This window comes from Carassius carassius, chromosome 35, assembly GCF_963082965.1.
Source record: "Carassius carassius chromosome 35, fCarCar2.1, whole genome shotgun sequence".
Classification (NCBI taxonomy): domain Eukaryota; kingdom Metazoa; phylum Chordata; class Actinopteri; order Cypriniformes; family Cyprinidae; genus Carassius; species Carassius carassius.
The window spans coordinates 19246767-19271309 of NC_081789.1; the positions used below are offsets into that span (position 1 = coordinate 19246767).

General features: G+C 35.5%; 2 protein-coding genes across 3 annotated transcripts; one reads left to right on the forward strand and one right to left on the reverse strand.

The window, feature by feature from the left end:
• Positions 1-1274: 1274 nt before the first annotated feature.
• Positions 1275-12069, forward strand: LOC132115733 (choline-phosphate cytidylyltransferase B). Of its 2 annotated transcripts, none has more exons than XM_059524145.1 (8): positions 1275-1587; positions 8267-8366; positions 9099-9215; positions 9309-9460; positions 9540-9618; positions 9698-9840; positions 10810-10998; positions 11099-12069. In XM_059524145.1, exons 1-8 carry the CDS (start codon positions 1549-1551, stop codon positions 11309-11311), a joined length of 1032 nt encoding a protein of 343 aa, XP_059380128.1. In that variant the 5' UTR covers positions 1275-1548; the 3' UTR covers positions 11312-12069. The 2 variants fall into 2 exon arrangements, with proteins under 2 accessions (XP_059380128.1, XP_059380129.1); XM_059524146.1 differs by having other exon boundaries at positions 9725-9840.
• A 4144-nt stretch (positions 12070-16213) lies between these two features.
• Positions 16214-22433, reverse strand: LOC132116151 (pyruvate dehydrogenase (acetyl-transferring) kinase isozyme 3, mitochondrial-like). The gene is made up of 11 exons (XM_059524777.1): positions 22110-22433; positions 20949-21090; positions 20797-20868; positions 19888-20072; positions 19715-19804; positions 18987-19064; positions 18801-18877; positions 18544-18645; positions 18352-18459; positions 16839-16952; positions 16214-16751 (listed from the first exon to the last, which is right to left on the reverse strand). Exons 1-11 carry the CDS (start codon positions 22210-22212, stop codon positions 16608-16610), a joined length of 1215 nt encoding a protein of 404 aa, XP_059380760.1. The 5' UTR covers positions 22213-22433; the 3' UTR covers positions 16214-16607.
• Positions 22434-24543: the final 2110 nt, after the last annotated feature.

The following is a 24543-nucleotide window of genomic DNA, read 5'->3' on the forward strand; positions in this document are numbered from 1 at the left end:
ACACCGGCGCGAGTACGTTCAGCAAGTCATATCATCAGCTGCTAAATTCAGATCTGTGTTCGCTGGCTGGCGCTGAGCCAGAGATAGATGCGTTTTTACAGCACTGCGCATTATAACCAATCACACAAGATTCTGTTGAGCTTTTGAATGCATTGGCCAATCAGAGGCGTTCAGATGAGTCATCGCTAAAATGCCGGTGCTTCCTTCACTCGCTCGCTGACTGGAGACCTCTTTTTGGCGAATTCTCTCGTCAGAAACAACAAAGTGCAGATGTGTGTACGAATCTATAATTAAGATGTTGATTTCACAGTGTTAACAGTTTCAGTGATTTTAATGGGAGTTTCTGAGAGTGATTGAACTCTAGACTGTCAGTGAAAATGATCTTTAATAATGTAAATGTTATTTGCTCTCTTTCTGAACAATGAAAGATTAGTAGCAATTTTTATATCACATTAACTTTCAATGTTAAATTCACATTTAATATAAAGTCAGTCGTATTAAAAATGTTATGGCATGACACCTATATCTGTTACTTAAGTAAACAGACAGGATTTTATAATAAATTACATAAATTGGAGTAAAGGCTGATGAAATATATACATTTATACATGCACACATACATTATATACATTTTATCTATATATCTAAATAAAAATATGCTCAGTATATATGACCCAAAGTAACTAGTAACTAACTACTTGAGTAGATTTTTTATCCGATACTCTTTTATTCTTACTCAAGTAACTATTCAGACTAGTACTTTTACTTTTACTTGAGTAAATATTTCTAGAAGTACTTTTACTTGGGTACAGTTTTTGGGTACTCTACCCACCTCTGTATATATACGTGTGTGTGCGTGTGTGTGTTATCAGCTAATGGCCCTGTTTTACTTGTTTTATATAGCTTGTTTTATATAAGTGTAGGTAAAAAAAAATAGGTTAAAAATACTAAAAAGCTCTTGAAAACTGCCTTACTTTGTACCTTATTGTCATATTTAAAGGTTTACTGCTAATAAATTGAGATCAGATCAGAAAAATAATTATTTTAGTATCCAAACTTAAAAACTGTATTGTTGTCTCTTTCAGCAAGCCTTTGTGATGCACCACAATGATGAAGGAAGATGAAGAACAATCAGAGATGCTCAGCAGCGGGTTCACAATGATGGTGCTACAGCCTGCTCAGCCAATCACAATCTGGTATGTAAATGAGACAGGACAGCATGTCTGTTGATTGGTCCTTCCCAGACTTGCCATTGCCCTCATCAACAGGCTCTCTTCCTTGTTGTTGTTGAGCCGTTACTGAAGTCCTGTGTGTGTGGGCACAGGGAGGAGCCGAGCACCTCTTTCTATAGGCGGCTTCACAGCGAGGGGAGTCGAGGAGGAAGAGGCTGAGAGGAAGAGAAGAGCAAGTGGGCGGGATCTAAACCCAGGCTGGAGTAGAGCATCCCTGACCGTGGCTCGGCTAACGGCTAGAGAAGCGTCTCCAGACTGATGCTGAGTCAGGTACAGGTGGAGTCACATCCTGTTTGGCTTGGTCCCTCCAGAAATCATGGAGGAGCTGGAACATACCTGTCCACTGCCACGAACGGTGAGATATAGGTGTTTTGTTGTCGTCGAGGGCATCTGTAAACCTTTGAGCATCCCTTTCTCTTTGTTTCAGTCCAGGCACGGGTGGGGTGGGTGGGGCGTTGGGTGCTTGAGCACCTGCCCCTTTGCCCCTTGGTGCCCAAAGTGCCCTTTTGTCAAAGCAGTTTCATTTAATTGTTTTGTAATAACATGCCCTTTTGTGAATGCCCCATGTCCAATCTAAATATTAGTAAAATTTATGGATAATAATTTAGCCGTAAATAAAATTACCCACATGATGACCTTTCACTTGACGACACCGACCTTATCCGACCGGGACGATTCCGCACGCCGCACGCGCATTTTTGAAATTGCCAGAGGATATTTTCACCACCGCGGCAGCTGGAAAGTGGTGTTTCCTTCTCAGCGAAGTGATTTTGAGGTTTATTTACAAGAACGATGTGATGTGAGAACATGCAGATATGTTGTTTATATTGCTGTGTGTAGCCTGTAGTGTAGAAGTAACGTTAGCGTGCTGTTTGAGGGAGAAAAGTTTCACTGGCATCGAGGGGTCTGGTCTTTTTTATGTTATTTGACTAAACTATTTTTATATTACACTATTTATTTATTTATTTTTAAACGTAGAGTGCCTTAAAAATTATCATCACATCACTTGTAAGGCTTATTCAGATTTTCTCATTCTCTGAATTATCATTATAAAAATAAAAACAATTCAGAAATTAATTAAAATATAATTATATTTTAAATGTGACAAATATTTTTTTCTACAATAGCAAGTGTTTACAACAGCAAGACCACTTTAGCCTGTAAACTCAATAATATCTCTCTTTATTATGTAGAAATATCAATGTCAGTATAAAATTAATAATATACCTGAGCTGACATCAAAGTGCAGTGTGAAGGAGATGGGACTAGTGTTGTCAAAAGACCCAGTACTTCGGTACCAAGTCGGTACTAAAAAAAAATGAAAATGTGATGGTAGCAGGTTTCTTTAAGTACCGGTGGTACCGAGTTCCCGCTCAACCCGGTTCTTGACGCACACAGCGCTATGATTTCCGCGAAGCAGAAAACGCAGACGGAATCTTAAAATCCAGTCATGATAATGAAACTTACATTTTAATATGGACAATCACCGGATGTGTCAAAGTTAGCATAAATTAATCAAATCAAATCTCCGTATGGACCATTATATTTAAATGTTAAGCCGCAAAAGTTGGTTAAAATATGAATCCTGCATGTTCTGCGCGTCTCTGTGTGAATGAATGAATGGCAGAGACGTGCGGGTTTGTTTACTACATAGACTGAGTGTGAAACTTGCTGTAATTTCAGCATGTGCCATCTCAATGAGGACATAAATACATAAACTCCATCACCATAACTGTATGGAGGGATTATTTGGTCAGATTATAAACTAAAAGTCTAAAACTAAAAGTCTTAAACCAAAACTAAAAATCTAAATTTGAAACTTAAAGTCCAAGTAGAAAATTAATTTGGTATTTAGGATTGGGCATTTGGTATTTAGGATAGGGCATTTTGTATTTAGGATTGGGCATTTTCTATTTAGGGGTTGGGCATTTGGTCATTTAGCCATTTAGGATTTAGGATTGGGCATTTGGGGATTTAGGATTGGGAATTTGGTATTTAGGATTGGGCATTTAATCATTTAGCCATTTAGGATTGAGGATTGGGGATTTAGGGATTTAGGATTGGGCATTTGAAGATTGAGCATTGGGCATTTGAGGATTGAGGAGAGTATGCAAATTAGGAGGCGTGGCCCAAATACTGGAGGCTGGGTTTGAAACGGCTGGTGCGCAGAGGCACCTTATGGACAGCAGAGGGAGCTCCCAGTGCTAAGGAGCACACTGTAATGAAAGTAATGTAATTGTAATGTAATTCTGTTTCTGTAATGAAAATGAGCGAGTAAGTGGCTTGAGCGAGGACAGTGTGACAACTTCAACTTAATGACAGCTTTGTAACATTTGTGGCCTTTATAATATATATATAGGCTATATAGCAAAAAAAAAAAAACAGAAACAAGACCATCTAGTGGCAATGTGAAAGGAGTGTATCTACTAATGTCAGAGGGGTTAACCACAGTTTAAAAAACAAAACAGCATGTCCCAATATAATAATACCCTACTAAAGCATGTTAACAATATCAGCTTATATAACTAGTAGCTAATGTTAGCATCTTACCTGCTGCACTGTCTGCTGCTTTCTCGTCGTCAGACCGATAGCACTCCTTTCACTGGTGACTATGTGTTTGAGGCCCCAAATGTTACAAAGCTGTCATTAAGTTGAAGTTGTCACATAGTCCTCGCTCAAGCCACTTACTCGCTCTGTTTCATTACAGAAACAGAATTACATTACAATTACATTACTTTCATTACAGTGTGCTCCTTAGCACTGGGAGCTCCCTCTGCTGTCCATAAGGTGCCTCTGCGCATCAGCCATTTCAAACCCAGTCTCCAGTATTTGGGCCACGCCTCCTAATTTGCATACACCCCTCAATCCTCAAATGCTCAATCCTCAATCTTCAAATGCCCAATCCTAAATCCCCAATTGCCCAATCCTAAATCCTAAATGGCTAAATGACCAAATGCCCAACCCTAAATAGAAAATGCCCAGTCCTAAATACAAAATGCCCTATCCTAAATACCAAATGCCCAATCCTAAATACCCAATTAACCTACTTGGACTTTAAGTTTCAAATTTAGATTTTTAGTTTTGGTTTAAGACTTTTAGTTTTAGACTTTTAGTTTATAATCTGACCAAATAATCCCTCCATAGAACTGTTAACTTCAAGCATTTTACCGTTTCATCTGAGTAAAACCAGGGTCAAAATAAAAGTTCATTTTTACATAAAGGAATTGTGCTAGATATTACTATTATTTAGTGGAATGTATGTGATACTGCTACTACTGTGAAAAAAAATAATAAAACTTTATTTTTTAAAGAAATAAATCACAAAAAGATTGTCCATGTTTAAAATTTAAATGTTTACATTTCATTAATTAAAAGACAAATTAAATTTGGGTGAAACTTGTTTACTGTTTTTCATAATTATATTACTTGTAGAAAAACTTTAAACATAATTGTAAATAAGTATAAAGAATGGTATTGGTTTTATTTTTAGTGATAAAAAGTTTTTTTTTTTTTTTATTAGAATATTTTTGTGTATTGCTTTGGTACCGAAATTGGTACAGAGAACCATGGATTTTCACTGGTATCGGTACCGAATACTGAAATTTTGGTACCGTGACAACACTAGATGGGACCCTAGTAGATTTTAGGAAAAGGTATGAAATGTCCTTTTGTTTTTTTGTGTGTGTTCTGCAGTGCAAAGATGCCTCGCAAAGAGAGGATAAAAAAAATGTAGCCTTGTTTACAATGCAAAGGTGTTCAATTTTAGACAACAACAACTACAACAGTAATAATAATATTAATCACTATATTCCAGTGTATCCGTTTTGTATGTTTTGTATAAATCAGCAAGAGTAGTAGTGATGGTTAAAATAATAGATTAATGCTGAAATAGTAAATTGTGCCTTGTTCCTAGATGGACAGAGAGTGGAAATTAATAGATCAGATGAGGAGATGGAGATAGAGGAAGAAAAAGAGGGAGATGTGGAGGCACAAGTGACAAAAAGAGAGCAGGGAACAGCAAGCCAGGAGACAGAGGCTGGTGAGAAAGAGGGAAATGTAGAGGCACAAGCAACAGAAACAGTGCAGAAAGAAGCAAGCATGGAGAAAGAGGCTGGTACATAATCATCCATTCCATATGGATACGCGAGTCAGCAAGGATTATACAATATATTGTTGTATTGATATTTTGAGCAGTGCTATTTAAAGCCTTGTTCCATCTGCCCCTTTTATACTTTGAGCACCTGCCCCTCCAAAGGTCTCTGCACGGCCCTATTTCAGTCTGTGTTTATCTGAATGTGTCTTTTTGTTCTGCTGTCTGAGTTACATTGAGCTTGTGAAACTGCAGTTAAAGTGAGCTGTTTTTATTGACTATCTGCGCGTTTGTTTATAATGCTGCTTTTAGTCTACCAGATATTGTTTTTAAGTGCGAGAGCCAGCGCTTATGTGGGATGGTGCTGAGCTAATGTTACAGACACCATCCAGATTGCATTTATCAGCAGGTTGCCCTTCTGTGATGTTGCTCCTCCTTCTCACCTTGTACAGAATTCTGGGAACTCCTTCGAAACACTGTCTTCGTTGCTATGGGAATGAATCATGCATTGCTCCATGGAGATTTTTCCTCCAATGAGTAATCAGATATCACACACCTACATTGCATTGGATATGTAAATGCATATGTGCCAGCTGGGTCTGTTGTGAAGATGCTCTCAATGGGCATTTCCTGAACAGACAGATCACTGTTGTCCCAAAGGTCACTAGAAGATTGACCCAGAAATTATTTTTTAATATTTCTGTAATGAGTTTGGCCTAGAATGCATTTAAACAGCATCTGTTGCCTCCGCCCACATGTGTACTAAAAAAGAACATTGTCACATTAAAAGGATGCCACAAGGGTGATTTAAAGGGGTCATATGATGCTTTTTTTTAAAGATCATTATTTTGTGTATTTGGTGTAACAGAATATGTTGACATGCTTTAATGTTAAAAAACACATTATTTTTCAAATACTGTCCATTATTGTAGGTTTCCCCAAAAACTGAAAATTCTGACAATTTAGTCACCCAAACTGTATGAATTTATGTTGTTCCAAACTGTATGAATTTATGTTGTTCCAAACTGTATGAATTTATTTCTTCTGTTAAACAATTGAAGATATTTTGAAGAATGTTGATAATCATACAGTTGCTGGTAGGGTTGCACGATAAAGATCGGCGATCAATGACTACGTTTACAAGCTGTTAAAATTCGGGTTATGGTCGGGTTAAGGTCACTATTCGGGTTTCTGAAACATTCGGGATAACCCGTTTACATGCGTGAGCAGAGAGAGTTACTCCTGTATACATGGAATGTGTAATCAGTCGCCAATATCCCAATGTAAACGGCGACGCGCGGTTAGCGTCTGGACGTACGGACAACAAGACGCAATATGGGTCATTTCCGATTCTTCTTCCTGTATCCAAAGACAACAACAACAACAGCAGCAGCAGGCGGATAATGAATAGTTTGGGGCAGATAGCGATAGTCTTTGTTTGCGCTTTGGCGCTGGTACTGATCCACCAGCAGCACTTGACACTACTGTGCCTCATGGTCTTTATTAATAGAAGGAGAGAAATTGAGCAATTTTGTATAGCACCATGGCAACACGCATCCCTGTAGGCACTGGTGTGCGAATGGTTTTTTTTATGCGCCGTCTCTACTCAAAAGACCAAGATTCCTTGCGAATAGAACATGCGCAGAACACACATTTTGATGGGGATATGCCAAAATGAGCATATCTGGGTTTTTGCCGGTGTTTACATGGCCTTGCGCGACCGGGTTATTGCTAATATTCCGGTTTTGAACGGGTTATTGGCTGCATGTAAACGTAGTCATTAATGTGCATCTCGTCAGTAAAGCCGGTTCTCTAATCAGCGGTAAATTCCATCAGGTGCGTGATTTCACTTAGAGCAGCTGTTACTACACAGAGCAATTGTTAACTGACTAGCTGCGCAAATCCACGTTCATTTTCAGCGTTCATTTGCGCAACTTCTCAGTTAACAACGACTCTGTGTAGTAACAGCTGCTCTATGTGAAATCACGCACCTGAGGGAATTTACCGCTTATTAGAGAACCGGCTTTACTGACGAGATGCACATTAATGATCGCCAATCTTTATTGGTGCACCCCTAGTTGCTGGTTGCCACTGACTACCATAAAATATTTTCATATTATGGAAGTCAATAGCTACCATCAGCTGTTGGTTAACATTCTTCAAAATCTTCATTTATGTTAAGGAAGTTATTCATACAGGTTTGGATCAACATTAGTAAGTAATGACAAAATGTTCATTATGGACACAATAAAAGCAGAGTTTAATTGGTCTGGTATTGTATATTAGCTTCTTCATTTTTATTGTTTAATGAATTATTTTACTCTTCAAATTAGGCAAAACCCCTTTAGATTTAATAAAAAAAAATTATTATTTGAAGTGGACATTAAACAAAAACCCATTAAAGATAATATATAATATAATATAATATAATATATAACTTGAAGCGGTAAACATTTTTATTCAACATAATATTGTTAAATAAGAATATTTAAAAATAATGAAAAATGCACAAAAATAAAATATCCCTGCTACCCTGCCATACACTGAAATGCTAATTCAGAGCCATGTGTTGTCACAGTGTCTGTAGGCCTATTGTTCTCTGTTTGTTATAAGCCACAAAGAGGTTTCAATAGATTGAAATATCCGTGTTATGTACGTCTGTGTCTATCTCCCACTTTGTGCTGCTGTGGACGAATGATTTGTCTTAGAGAACCCTCTGCTGGACAAATCAATATCTGCTGTAAAGAGGCTTTTACACAGATTGTCTTGACATCAATACATCAGATAATAACCTCTATTCGTACAAAAATGAAAACATTTTTGAGAAGATTAAATAGTATATCATGTCAGCAGGATCTAGGCTTGTTTAAACAGTATTTTATTTATGTCTATTTATTTCTCACAATTTCTCTCAAATCAATGCATTCTTCAATCTTCTCCTCAGACTCTTATAGAGCCAGCCATATTTACCCCAGAGACGAGTTGTGAGTGTCGGGCTCCACACGAGAAGCTGACGGTAGAGCAGGCTCGACTCGGAACGCCTGGTCAGTCTGTGCTTTCTCTGTTCAGGTTTCATGAAACGGAACATTAAAAAAAAATTACCTTTTGTAATAAGGTCATTCCTGTTAGGCTATAACCTAAAAAAAAAAAATATGCTTGTCTCATAAATAAGCAGACGCTCAGAAATATGCCCTCAAGCTCTTAAACATGATTTTTTTTATATCTAGAATATATATATATATATATATATATATATATATATATATATATATATATATATATATATATATATATATATATATGAACAGGATCAAACCAAACAGACAACCAAAACAAACTCTTATGCTTACCAAGGCTGCATTTATTCAATAATAAATACAGTAAAAATAGTAATATTGTGAAATATTATTACAATTATTAGCAAATGTTTTCTATTTGATTATATTTTAAACCATAATTTATTCCTGTGATGGAAAAGCTGAATTTTCAGTACAATTATTTCAGTCTTTAGTGTCACATGATCCATTGCAGCTCAAGAATAATTCATTATTATCAATATTGACAGTTGTGTTACTTAATATTTTTGTGAAAACTGAAAGAACAGCATTGATTTGAAATAGAATCTTTTGTAACAGTGTCCCTGCTTTAAAAAAAAAAAAAAATATTTCAAAAAACTAAAAATGACTGACCCCAAACTTTTTGACAGTGATCTATTTTTTTCATGTTTTTGTTTTTGTAAATGATTTCTAAAAGTGTCATGAATTTTCCTTTCTCAGTGGACCGGCCGGTGCGAATCTATGCAGATGGCATCTTTGATCTTTTTCACTCTGGTCACGCTCGTGCCCTGATGCAGGCTAAGAATCTGTTCCCTAACGCCTACCTTATAGTCGGAGGTATAGAAGCGTATAATTTACTGATCCAGACATTGCAATATACTTCTAAATCCTAAAACTCTAACTGATCAAAATATGTATGTGTGCGTTAAGTATGCAGTGATGAACTCACTCACAAGTTCAAGGGCTTCACCGTAATGACAGAAGACGAACGGTACGATGCATTGAGACACTGCCGCTACGTTGATGAGGTTTTGCGCGATGCGCCCTGGACTCTGACCCAAGAGTTTTTAGAAAAACACAAGGTCAGTTATTTGGTCACATCCTAGCACAGTACCGTTCCCATAATTCCTTGCGGTTAACCCTGTGGTTCGTATTCTCTAGATCGACTTTGTGGCGCATGACGACATCCCATACTCCTCTGCTGGATCTGAGGACGTGTACAAGCATATTAAGGAGGCAGGTAAAGAAAAGCGGCTTTCGCTTAAGAGAATGTGTGTGTTTGTGTTTCAGATCAGATCTAACATATATGAGTGTCTCAGGTATGTTTGTGCCCACTAAAAGGACAGAAGGGATCTCAACGTCTGACCTGATCACCCGGATAGTGAGAGACTATGACGTGTACGCTAGACGCAACTTGCAGAGGGGCTACACCGCTAAAGAACTGAATGTCAGTTATATTAATGTGAGTAAATGAAGGATCTAAGTATCCTCAAATGTAAGCTTCAGTTTTGCTGACTAGTTGTTCTGTTACCAGACAAACGGATCTTTTATGACAGGTTCTGGCGTCTGATATTTCTGGCATGGAGGCATCATCTAACATTAATGAACTTAATTCTTTTCATAAATGAAATTAATCGTTCACCTAGAGGATTATTATCTTTCAAATTACAAATAAATCTATAAAAATTTATTACTTAAGTAAAATAAACATTCATTGAAATAACATAAAATATAAAACTTATTTTAGCTTGTTTTTAGCACAACATTTCTTGTTTTTCATTTAGTTTGTTAAATTACTAAACTAAAATGTAAAATTTAATAAAGAATATAGACATATTTATAAAAAAAAAAGAAAATGGGGAAAAAAATCGAATTCAAAATATTAACAAAAACAATAATAAGAATAATTATACTAAAATAACACTCACCTTTAAAAACAAATGGATAAAACATTTTCCTTAACCATTATTCAGAATAAAATGAGATATTTGTTATTCAAAAAATGTAGAATAAATTTTTTATGTATTTTGTTTTGTTTTCACAAATATCATGAATTATTAACGTTTTGGGGTCACATCACTGAACTAAAAAAATTATAATAATTAAATCATAAATATTTAAAACTAATTAAATAATTAAAACTTTAATCCATTAGTAAAACATGCTCATAATTGAAGTGATATATTCTCTGCATTCACTGTATGTACAAACTTGCATTTAAATGTAGTTTTGAAAAAAATAATAGATTAAAAACAGAGACCAAAAACAAAGTGATAATAAATAATACAAAGTATCCATTTGATCTGTAAATAGAATCACATTTTTTCTTCATTCAAATAATGCAGATTTTTTTTTGAATAACATTTAACACTGAAATTTTATAAAAAAAAGAAAAATCTTGCTGATCTGACTCTGATCTCTTTCTGGACAGGAAAAGAAGTACCGTCTGCAGAATCAGGTGGACAGGATGAAAGAGAAGGTGCGGACGGTAGAGGAGAAGTCCAAGCACTTTGTGTATAGAGTGGAAGAGAAGAGCCATGATCTTATTCAGAAGTGGGAGGAGAAATCACGAGAATTCATTGGGAACTTCCTGGAGCTCTTTGGTCCAGATGGGACATGGGTAAGCAAGGTTATAGGTTAGAGTATATGTATACAAAAGAAAAACATGCTGTTTGTGTAAAATTGACACATTTTTGAATAAGACCTTTTCATTTTTCCAGAAACAAATGTTTCAGGAACGTAGTGGACGAATGATCCAGGCGCTTTCTCCACGCGGCTCACCCAGCAGCAGCCCAACAAGGGAGTTTTCCCCATCCCGCTCTCCGTCACCTCCATCCCGCTGGGCCATGCCCCGAACCTCACCGCCCTCGTCCCCGAAGGGCGCCTCGGCCTCCATCAGCAGCATGAGCGAGGGCGACGAGGACGAGAAGTGAGGAGTCAACCATCACACACATAATAGACTGCACTTTACCCACAAACACACACAAATTAGCAGCGATGACAGGTTACCTACCCTCATGGGATAACTTTAAGTACTGTACACAGCACAGGGTTGTTGAAGTCCTGTTTAGTTATGCTGTTATTACAGCAAATATTTGAAAGCCATCTCAGCGCTGAACAGATCCTGGGGGGGGATTCACTGAATCAATTGTGGCCACTGTTACAGTCTTTTCTTTGCACATACTATTTGTTGTTATAGCACCCAAATCGATAAAGATAACATCAACAGGAATGAGCAATATCAGTATTATAATGTTATTAGCCGATATATTTAACTGTTCGTGCTTGTACAATTGTTTGGTTTCCCGTATTTTTACATTCAGAATACCTTTGTCATCATCTTTAAACCCACTTTTAATCTAATAACAATAATTTTTACCAAATTCCAAAATAATGATTGATTTTTCATACTGTACATTATAATTTTGTGATTATTTTCAATATTTCATTTGAATATCTGACATTTATTAGTTATCGGACATAACAAGAAAAAAATATTGGCTTATTTTAATATCGGTGCAGCCCCACATATTTGGCTATAGGAGAAAAGTGGGCCAATAAAAAGTGTGGTTAGTGAAATAGACCCTGAATTTGTTTTGCGCTGAAATATTGTGGACAAAAGTGGTGCAATTCAGTTTGAAGTTTGATGTTGCTCAGGTCTGACTGGAACATTGGGACTGTCCTACTGTAACACACTTATACATCAATCCATGTTTATTGTAAAAAAAAAAAATCCACCTCATGAATGTGTATCAGCGCACACATGAGAAGGCCGTTAGCATTCACTGAGCTGTCTGTACATGAATGTGTTTAGTTCTCATTATCCTGTGTGTTACTGCAGCCTTAACCTCAAAATAGAGCCATTTCTTTGCAAATATATGACACAATCAAGTAATGTCAAATCAAATGTCTTAAGAATAATACATCCAAAAGGTCTAGTGGCTTAAAGATAAATGGTGAACTCAAACTAAGAGACTAAAAATCAAGCAAATTAGGAGATATCACATTTAAAGAAACACTCCACTTTTTTTTTTTTTTTTTTAATAGGCTCATTTCCCAACTCCCCTAGAGTTAAACAGTTGAGTTTTACCATTTTCGAACTATTCAGCCAATCTCTGGATCTGGATGTAGCACTTTTATCTTAGTTTAAGATAGATTATTGAATCTGATTAGACCGTTAGCATCTCGCTCAAAAATGACCAAAGAGTTTCGATATTTTTGTAGTTACATCGTGAACTAAAACTGATGGAAAATGAAAGGTTTGTGTGGTCTCTATTTTGAGGCGCTGCGTAATATCATTGCGCCTGCTGCATCACTGCTATGGCAGCAAAGTGCCTTGATTAATACACCGGAATGAGAGTATAGTTCCCAGTCATATCGGCCCAGAAATTTGCAACTTTTCATTTTCCATCGGCCTTCGTACATGATGTATCTACAGAAGAGTTAAGTTTTAAATAAGAAAAATATTGAAACTCTTTGGTCATTTTTGAACGAGATGCTTACAGTCTAATCGGATTCAATGATCTATGCTAAGGTAAGGTAAAAGTGCTACAGCCAGACCTGGAGATCAGCTGAATGGATTCAAAAATGGCAAAACTCAACTGTTTAACTCTAGGAAAGTTAGAAAATGAGCCTATTTTCAAAAAAGGTGGAGTGTTCCTTTAAGTTCACTCAAAAATAAAAACATTGCTGAAAATGTCCTCACCCTCAGGCCATCCAGGATGTAGGTGAGCTTGCTTCTTCAGATTTTAAGAAATTTAGCATTACATTACTTGCCCACCAAATTAATCCTCTGCAGTGAATAGGTGCCGTCAGAATAAGTCCAAACAGCTAATAAACCCCATAGCTTTTCTCTTCACAAGGCATTAATTGATGGACTTGAGTCAGGTATATTAATATGATGTTTTTGGACTCTCATTCTGACATTCACTGCAGAGGATCCATTGGTGACCAAGTAATGTAATGCTAATTTTCTACAAATCTTTTAGAAACAAAGCTATCTACATTTTAGATGGTCTGCAGGTGAGTAAATGTTCAGCAATGTGGCATGAACTATTCCTTAAAATCTTTGCTGCTCAATCTATCAGCCCTACATCACATAATGTCCTTCTGTCTTGTCTAGGTATTTCATTATATGTATGCCTGAGCCACGTCAATTTACATAATCTGCAAAATATCTCTGTAAAAATGGTCTTTTTGTTTATATATTGTTACCTTTTACATTAAAACTTGCTTAAAATGTAAATAATAAACTGAGAAACAGAACAATTGTCAGCTCGGAGATTCATTACAAATTCACGTACACATATTGATGGTAGTAGTTGAAGATCTCTTTATTGTTCTTCTTTTATAGGTACTTCAGATGGAATGTCAATAGATCAGTATCGTCATTATGATGATTTGTGTGTCAGTGTCAGCTTCACACAAAATCACCTAACACATTTTTTATGTTTGGAACAGTATTTATCTATAAGCAGTGGTGTTTAACTTGTCATAACAAAAAGAAAAAAAGTCCAAAACACTTAAAGTCTCACAAAAATGCCCATTTTGCAGATACAAGATGGTTGCATGACAACACTAAAATATTAGGAAAGAGTTTTCATTGTAGGTAAACAGATTCTCCTAATGTGTTGAACATTAACACACTGTAAGCATGCAAAAACTAGAGTATACTGACTAAATCGACGACTATTTGAGCTTGATGACGACACACAAGGCCATGAAGGCTTGTTTTCACAGGAAAATGCTTCCATACTTCAGACTGCTCTTCTGAACGCTTGGAGCTCAAGGCATCAAAGTGCATTCTTCATCTAAAAACTAACAAACCACATTACAAATAATATTTTAAAATAAATACTGAAATCTACACTTCAATAACATGAGAAACCATAAAGTACTAAATGTCATCAAAAATGTTCCCTTGACGTCTCACAAGACCTCTAAACAAATCACGAACCAGCCTTTAACAGATATAGATGTTTCTATGGAAAGATTCTATAACGTGGAACAGTAACAGAATATCAGCTGATAAATATACAATAAATATGTATTAAAAAAAACAGCATGCCTGCAGAATTTTGATGAACCTCATGAACATGAAAATGTACAATATCATATTTTATGTGTGTTTGTGTGTGTGTGTGTATATATATATATATATATATATATATATAAATGATTTAGACATGTTCTTGACAAGTTTCATGAGATTCACCCTGGAGTGTAAAAACACTAAACAGTTGTTCATCTTATGGAGTTTCAAAAACAAATATTACTAGGCTTGTGCGTACAAAAGAAAAGAATCACTGAGTGATAAATTATGGTTTTTTTTTTTTTAATAGGACACAGTGTAACAGACAAGCTAACTAGCCTGGGCAAAGTTAAGCTTGTAGTTAATCATAGGTTCCTTAAATCGGTTCCTTGCTATGAAGCGCAAGGTTGGGGGTTCGATTCCCCGGGAACACATAAAAGGTAAAAATTCATAGCCTGAATAACACTAAGTCGCTTTGGATAAAAGTGTCTGCTAAATGAATAAATTTAATTTTTAATTTATAACCCCTCTTCTTAGAATCACTGCACTCAAACAGTCCCAAACCGCATCTGGAATTATTTTAAGACAAGGTCCTCTGGAAAACATTTACTCCATCAAAAGGAATGTCTGAGAAGTAGTGGTATAATGAAAATAAATATTAAGCTAAAACTCAGATTCAGAAGGCAGCCAAGTTGCTTCTATGAGTTTATATTTAACTGCACTTTCTCTCAATCAAATGTTGCTGGTCTAAACATCTAAACTTTCTGTTTCAACAGTCTTCAAGCAAATATATTTATATCAACTATGTTACCCTGCATGCAGTGGCTATAATGTTAGTAAAGCAGTAAAAAATAATAATTAATGACTATAGCACTAATGCTACAATAGGCTATAGTTGTGCATTCTTTTTCAAAGTTTACTACAGTCTCTCTTCATTTACATTAGCAGGAAGTTCGGGATTTAGTGGATTTAGGTAATAATATACTGCTGCTACTCACACTGAGGCCCAGCTCAGAATCAGCACAGCCCAACACAAATGCACAACTTGGGGTAAACTTAAAATAAATGGGGGTCAAATAAATAAATAAATATCTGAAACTACATGTTTAAAAGTGTATTTGATTTGTTTAAAAGTGCATTCCACCATACCTGGAAATATCAGTTTATCAGCATACTACTCTGCTCTTTAAAAATTATGTGCTCACATTTCATCCAAAACATTCAAAGAAAAAGAAGAGCAAATTTTGCAATTAGAAAATTATTTTTTAGAACTAATGAAATTGTCTGCATTATGACATTTTCAGGAGAATTCCCCCTCAAATTCTAATTACTGTAATACAATAATTAAAATAATCATGTCTGGGCAGTTTTTCCCCCCAGTTAAAATGAGTATAAATTAAACTTACAAATATGTAAATACCTTAATATTTATGATACACAATAATTGTAATAATGCAATAAAATTATTTTATAATTATATATATATATATATATATATATATATATATATATATATATATATATATATATATATACACACACACACACACACATTTACTTTTAAAATAACACATTATTAAATTAATGTCATAATGCAAAACATGACTAGGCTAATTGTACTATAATGTTTCATTTTCTTCATGCAAAATATAATTCCAGATTTTTCTTTTGATTTTAGGGTGAATTTTCTTGACAGCTTTCATGTCGTATTGAGTTTAACCAAATTATTTTCATTTCTTCAGAGCCTTTTCAAATTATTTCTCCATTAGTCCACTGCCAAAAAACCGGGAGCCGGGAACTCTCTAGTGCTTGTGAATGGCAGTGAACCTTTGTTCTGACCTTCTCAAACTCCAGACGTCCTTCTCTGGATGTTTTAGCAAATGAAACAGGGAGGCTATTGTGTGGCACAATTAATAGAAAGAACCAAAGTATCTGACACCCAGGCCACAAATGCTCACTCTTTCCTCTAACCGCCCTGGAAGACATTAAAAGGAGGTTCTGCAACTTACGTCTGTAGCTGCACAAAGGAGGAAGGAGCAGAGACTTAATGACACTTACATCATCAGCTCTCCTGCTCTGGAAATGCTAACAAGTATAGAACACTCAGCATCGATGTGATGTTGCCATGGCAATTGAAGCTAGACTAAAGACGGTAGGTCTGTAATAGGTGCCGTGGGACATGGATGGGGCGAGTGCGATTATCTTTTAGCCTTGTATTTTGAGGCATCTCGGGGCTCTTTGCTCGGGTTGCTCCAGTCATCCGCTCCTGGGCCTCCTTGATAGTGTCGCCAAGCAGATTTGTTGAAGACGGGCAGGCGCTCAAATGATTCGCTGGAGAGAGCCTGGCCAGAGAAGATGACCGGGTGGATGTCACTCAAAACCCATCGGTGGAACAATGAAATAAGGTTGAAATTGAGAGCTGCTTTTACCTTCAGGTAAATGACGGCATCGGCCCCTACGCCTTCCATCGAGTACAGTTTGAGGTCCCCTTGAAAGTAGCGGGCGTACAGCCTGGATATCGGCAAACCATGTCCAAATCCAGCCTAGAGACGCGTGGAGATCAGGGTACAGAGGACAATGCTACATTTAGAACTCTTGTTCAAGGTTAAAGTTGGTTGTTTTCCCTAAAATTAAGTCATTTTTTATTCACCCTAATGTTCTTCCAAACTGATAAGTTTTTCAGTGAACACAAAATAAAAGGTTCAAGAAAAAAAGAAAACAGCACCATGAAATTAGAATAAATAAATACATACAACTTTACAGTGAGGTTCTAAACAGTGTTTTAGTATTATTTATATACATTATTATTATATTTTTAATTAGCTCTTATTTTTCTATTTTTTTTCTATTTTGTTATTTCATTTGCCCATTTCCGCCACTAAATTAAAAATTAAAAAGATATATGTGACTTTTTCCTCACAATTGACATTTTTGTGCAGAATTGCATAATACAATCTTGCAATTCTGACTTTTTTTCTCAGAATCGTGAGATATAAACTCACAACAGCTAGTTGTAATGTCAGAATAGTGTAATATAATCTGCGAGATAACTCGCAATTCCAACTTTTTTTCTCAGAATTGCATTATATAAACTTGCGTGATATAAACTTGCAATTTTGCACTTTAAAGTCAGAATTGCAAGATATAAATTCGCAATTCTGAGAAAAAAAAGTGACAATTGTGAGATATAAACGATTGCGAAATTGAGGGGGAAAAAGTCTGAATTGTGAGTGTACAGTATATCTCGCAATTCTGACTTTATTTCTCAGAACTGCAACTTTATTCTGTATGACGCAATACTGATTTTGTAAGTCGCAACTGCAAGTTTATATCACATATTTCTGGCTTCATTTCACAAAATAGTGAGTTTATATCTCACTAATTATCAGAATCGCAAGTTTGTATCACGCAATTAGTGAAAAAAATCCAAATTGTGAGATAAAAATGTAAATGACCTTTTTCATTCGGAAACGGGCTACCATACTATTTTCATTTCATTTTTTTTTCTGTTCTTTTGTCACTTTTGTCATTTTGAATAAACAAAATAGTTTATACAAATATTTATATTTAACTTAAATTTACACAGGTTTTAGTTTTAGTCATTTTAGTACTTTAATTTTATAGGATTTTTAATAGCTTTTTAGTTTTATCCAAGTCAGTTTTGGCTAAATAAACAAATAATAATAATGATAATAATAATAACCTCAACGTATTCTTGACAGCTTTCATTAATTTTTGAGTTTAATCAAATTATTTTAATATAACAGAAAATAAATTTGGCATTGTTTGGCTTTAGAAGACTGCAAAATAATTTTCAACATGTTTTTTGTGTCCTTTTTGGACAAGCACAAGAGCAGTCTTAACATTCTTCTAAACATCTCTTTTTGGGTTCCACAGTCTAATAAAAATCCACACTGTTGGTTTGTAGCCACACTTCTTTACCAATGGCACTCGTTTCGAGCCCAGACTGGGTGTTGGTGCAGTCGTGTAGGTGTAGTTGAACAGCCGGTCAATCTTCCGTAAAGCCACACCCCCTCCCCTGTCACTGATCTATGATGAAAAACACAGGACTTTTAGGATCAAGGCATTTCACAAGCACGTTTGCAAAGAAAACCGATTTGCAAACAAACTGACCTTCACAGAGAGATCTTCCTTCCCCAGGGTCACTTTTGCTTTTATAAGAGGAAGACCCTCCTTACTACCCTCGTGGAGCTCATTGGTGGCCCGCATTGCGTTCTGAAAACACAAACACAAGCTATTACAACAATGCATCAGGGCCTTGGGAAAAAGATAAGAAGATAAGAGCTCCTGAATACTGAATTGCTTAACACATGCTGGTTCTCTGATATATCATATTTAATATGCATCTGGAGCAAGTTTTAGAAACATACCTTAAACAATTCAAACAGCATGTGGAACAAGTGTGAGGGAACGTACACAGCCTGGATGGGTTTTTGAGGAGCCTTTGCTACATAAAAAGTAACATTAAATAGACATCCAGAAGTTCTACATGAATTAGCAACTCTGAAACAAATATTATATATTTAGCTTTGTGAGAGAATACGAAGGACATGTACCATTGAATTCCTCTATCTTGAGTTCAGGTGCAGCTGAATAATATTGCTCACACACCATCTTGGCGGTCTCGTATGCATCTGAAAACAACGTCACACTGAATCAGTGGAGCACAAATTCCAAACATAAGATAAGGGTGGTTTTCCTACACTGCCATTCAAATGTTTGGGGTTGGTACGATTTTTTATACTCACAAAGGCTGCATTTATTTGATCAAAATACAGTAAAAACAGTAATATTATGAAATCTTATTGCAATTTAAAATAACTGGTTTCTATTTGAATATATTTTAAAATGTAATTTATTCCTGTGATGGCAAAGCTGAATTTTCAGCAGCCATTACTCCAGTCTTCAGTGTCACATGATCCTTCAGAAATCATTCTAACATCCCGGTTTACTGCTAAAGAAACCTTTTTATTCAATGATGAAAATGTTGTGCTGCTTAATATTTTTGTAATACATTTTTCAATATTCCTTGATAAATGTAAAAGTTCAAAACAAGGGCATTTATTTAAAATATAAATACTTTTAGATATTATAAACATAATGTCTTACGGCCACTTTGGACAATGTGTCCATGCTTAAATAAATAAAAATAATTAAATTAAATTAAAATTAAATTAAATTAAATAAAAAATTTAATTTAATTTAATTATTTTTATTTACAGACCCCAAACTTCTCAATGGTAGTTTTATGTGACAGAACAAAAAATAAAATCTCTAAACCTACCAGTCACCACCTCAGCAACATTGCAGTTGGGATCAATACTGCCAATGTGTTTTGGATGGGCTGGGTTGATGTCATTGCCAAAAAGGAGAGCTGTAATAAAGAGAAAAGCAATTACGATACAACTCTATGAAAAGCTATGGTCCAGTAAGTGGTTTCTTTTTTGCGTGACATACTGTGCTGGTTGATGAGCATGCGAAAAGAGATTCGGTTGGTGTAGAAGCGGTCCAAAAAGTACTGGATGTTGGAGCTGACGAACGGATCGAAACCAAACTTCTCTTTATATTCAATTACACCCTGGGCCATAGTCGGGACCACATCATTGTGTCTATTCCTGATCTCAATGAGAGTCTCCAGAAAGCTAAAAAAGGGTAATAAAATAGATTTTGTAGATCTTAAAGAGATAAATATAAACAGGTTTATAAACAGTTTTTAAATAAATATTACAATACTGAAATTCTATCCGAGATCCATAAGCTGATGATTATTTTATATCAATAAATCATAAACAGACTAAACAAAATAAAAATAAATCTAAAAAAATTACATTACAGACCAATTTTTGAATGCTAAAAGTGAATTTAGGTATCACAACATTAGAATGACAAATGTTTATTTATTCAGATTTGCTAAAGATTACAGTTAACAGTGTTATTAAAAAATTGTAGTGTTTTTAAAGACGAACTTTAAGTAAGTGTAGGTGACAAAGTTAAGTGTAAAAAATAGCGGAAATTACCATGAACAATAAAATATCCAACACTGACCTAATTCTTTAGCTACATCAATTGTAAATAAACCCAAATATTTGCTCAATTTTTTGTCATTCAGGTCATTTATAGTATTTTGTATAATTAATAAAGGCCATTGTGTGTAGAAATGGCATGCGAGTAGGATTCTTCCTTTGTTTTTGCTGACCCAGCATGCATGTTTGTTCTTTTCCACTGTCAGGGCAGCTTTCAGTCTGATTCGTCCTGAATTCACCTCCAGTGAAAACATAATAGCATGCTGTGCAACTGCCTGCAGAACAAGACCACCTAGATGGCTCACATAAAGCAACAAAACATAATTAAAAGATTCCTACTCACTCATTCAGGGCATGTGGGTCTTCTGGCTTCCTGTTCTCGAATTCTAGAAGTTCAAAAAAACTTTGCATGTACCTGTGGAGAGATTTGGCACGGCTCAGGCTTCAGTGAATGTTCATCTGGACGTCCTCTATTTTAAACTCATTTGTACTAACCATTTCTGCACCAGTTTGACTGAAGGTTGACTGAGGAGCTTGTCAGGCAGCAGATTGACCTCTCTCATTGTGTTAGCCAGACGCACCGGCAGCTCCTTCCGCAGGAACATGTAAGACGTCTTCTCACACGCATTATCCCTACCTAAAAAAATTCAGCAACCAGACATTAACAACTGAGAAAACACAAAGGGTTTAAGTGTTTACAGATGGGAAAATGCAGAAAAATGCTTTGTCATTCATACCGGAGACGCCTGCAAAGCACTGAACACACACACACACACAAACCCTGCAAACCAATTTTTTCAGCTGAAACATCACAAGCAGGATTAATTATCCATATCATTTAAGATTGTAACTAATATCATAATTAGCCTTGTTGCATAAGCCTTTATTCTGACTCATGTAAATATAACAGTCCTTTCTGTGCTATCAGTGTTTTTGTTTGATAAACCATTCCCAAACATTTCAATGAATTAAACTTTATTGCTTCACCGTGATATGGGTTAGGACAACAGGTGATTTAATGGCTATTTTAAGGGGAACTATTGCTTTAAAAAACAATTTATTGTGACTAGCTGTAGTATTTGACCTCACCTAGGTGTAGTCTATATAGAGTTCGTATCACACACACTTATTGCACATATTGTATTAACATAAAAAAGCCTCTCCCTCTTATTAAAGTACTTAAAGGGAGCACAGTTAGACTAACGGACAGCTATTTTGTATTCATATTATTATAGTTACATTTAATTGTATATATTATGAGATGGTTCAACAATATGTATCAACAAGTAACACGATACATGACCATAAATATTTGAAGGAGATATAGTGGTCAAAATACTTACAGACATATATGCCATAAATGATAATGATTTATGAAAGTTAACTTTGGAAAACATTAGGTGGCATGTCTCGTACAGTCGCAAAAACAACAAACGTACTCAAACATTTAAGACAGAAATGTCCTGTGAATGTTTTCTTTCCAGAATGAACAACGTTCTTGATTACCAGATTTGTCGCATTTACAATCTGAACACTAAACATACAGTAAAACAAGGAGGGCTAATAAAACATATTTTGAGGCAATCATCATAATCATGTTGCATCAGAAGTAACCAGCGTTGCTGTCAGTCTTCATTGATGGATGCGCTCACTTACCGAATTCCAGAAACTGTTTTATTGACAGGGGCGATGGTGAAAACCTTGAATAATATTCTATCTTTGGTAAATGGTCCTTCAGAAAAACTGCGTACAGTCTCATTGTGAACCGACTGAGGACAGGCTGTTTATGAAAAAAAAATCCTTATATTGGGATAATGGCAGGGATGGTCCAAAGAGTAGAGCTCACCGCAACATCCGTATCCGAAAATTCACCTCCGTTTCATATTATTTTCACATATATTTTATAAGAGAACACTGTATTATTCGCGTGTAGCTTGTGTTTTCCTGTACAGCCACTGTTGCGCTAAACAGCACAAACACGGGAGCGAATCGCAAGCCGCTGTGATTGGCTGAGAAGAACAAGGGGGAAAAAGTCAGTGCTTTGTGACTGGTTCATCCAGTTCCCTGACTGAAACGCCACTGTGGGAAGTTAGGTTGCAGAACAGCGGTTCTTTTTTTATTTTTTATGTTGTTTACATTTTGTGTATGACTTCCTGCAAAACCAACCTTTAATGCTGCACGTTTATTATTATTTCTGAGAGCCACGTGACAGTTGCTTGTCCATAAAATCCATTTTATGGAAACTGGAAAATTACTTTGCTAAAAAATATAATCTAAACCAGCCTAAGGTGGTCTTAGGTGATCTAGAATGGTTTAATTGGTTAAATTGGTCTGACCAAATGAAAAGCTGAACATGAAAAAAAAAAGCCATTTTGCAAATACATTTATTGTGTTGCTTCTCAGTTGTGTGCAGATAACAGTGTTATTTTAGTAGGCCTTTCATTTATATATTTTACAGCTTTTATTTTTATATATTCAGTTACATTTTAAGTTTAGTTTTTTGTTTAATTAATTTTTTGTACTTAGATTTTATTTTTATTATTGTCTCAATATGGAAGTATATGGGTAGCAATATTCAATTTGGAATGTAATATGCAAAATGACAATGCAATATGTAAAATGGCAATGCATTTCTGTATTTACATTTACATTTTCCAATACATTTGTGCAACGTTTGGTGCAAAATGAAAATGAAAATTAAATTACATAATTTTCATTTGCCATTTCATACACCAGTTTTAATATGTAAAATGAATACTAATTTCAACGCTTTATAAGTTGCAAAATTAAAATGAAAATGTATTACAGAAATGATTAGATATGTATAACATGTTCAAGCAAAAACTGTGGCAAAATTATCATTAAAATGCTATTTTTCTTAAATGCATTACTCACAGTCAAGACACTTACGATTGCACTTTCATTCAGTGTCCCGCAATGAATGTAGCAAAATTCAATGTGCACATTGAAAATGCATTCAGAGCCGATCACGTGTCCGCCCCCTCCCGCCATGTCAATCACTCCGTGAACAAGGCGGGGATTGCAGAAGGTCAGAGACTCAAATCTCAAGAAGAGGATTCAAGTGAGAGAACATGGACAAGACAGTTTTCAAGAACAAGAACAGGGACATGTACGTTTTCATCATTTCGGTTTATGGCTTCAATATTTCATTCGCACTTGTGGGCGGCGCTGAAGAGCTCCTTTCATCTGTCTTTTCATTCTTTCAGGCAGAATAAGAGTCAGTGCGAGTGAAGCACTGTAATGTCTTGAACCACCACTCACTGTTAATTACCATAATATTTGAATCAGATTTAGCTGGGCACATAATTCGTGATGCTGAGACCTGCAAGAGACCCCGTTAAATTATTTCTAGGTTATAGTATTGTATAAATATTGTCCCAATGATAAAAACAGTGCAAATAGTTCTGTCTCATTGTATAACAGTGAAGTGGAAATAAATATAGTTAAATTTATGAAATAAAATTAAATAGGATTTTTTGGGAAGGTAAGTCTGGCCAGTTATACAGCAACACGAGTCAGACGAGTCTGAAGATCTGAGCTGAATTTGGTGAAACATGAAAGTTCTAGTCTGTGTCAATTACTCTCATAATAAACAATAATAATAATGTTACCCGTATTTTTCGGTATAAGTTGCATCAGTCCAAAAATACGTCATGACGAGGAAAAAAACATATATAAGTCGCACTGGACTATTAAGTCGCATTTATTCAGAACCAAGAGAAAACATTACCGTCTACAGCCGCGAGAGGGCGCTCTGGGGTAGGCTACAGGAGCACTGAGCAGCATAGAGCTAATTTTACTATTTTTATTTCAGAAATTTAACTATATTAATTTTTACAATTATTTATTAATGTCACACACACATACCTAGTGCCTTATGACTTAAAAGATGAGAGTGGTAAATGTTACAGACATGAAACTGCTCAGTCTATTTTTGATTTTTATTTCCACTTCACTTTTATCCAAAGAGACAGAAATATTTGCACTGTATTTATCAGTGGGACAATATTCATACAATACTACAACCTAGAAATAATTTGCAGGTCTCAGCAGCACGAATTATGTGCCC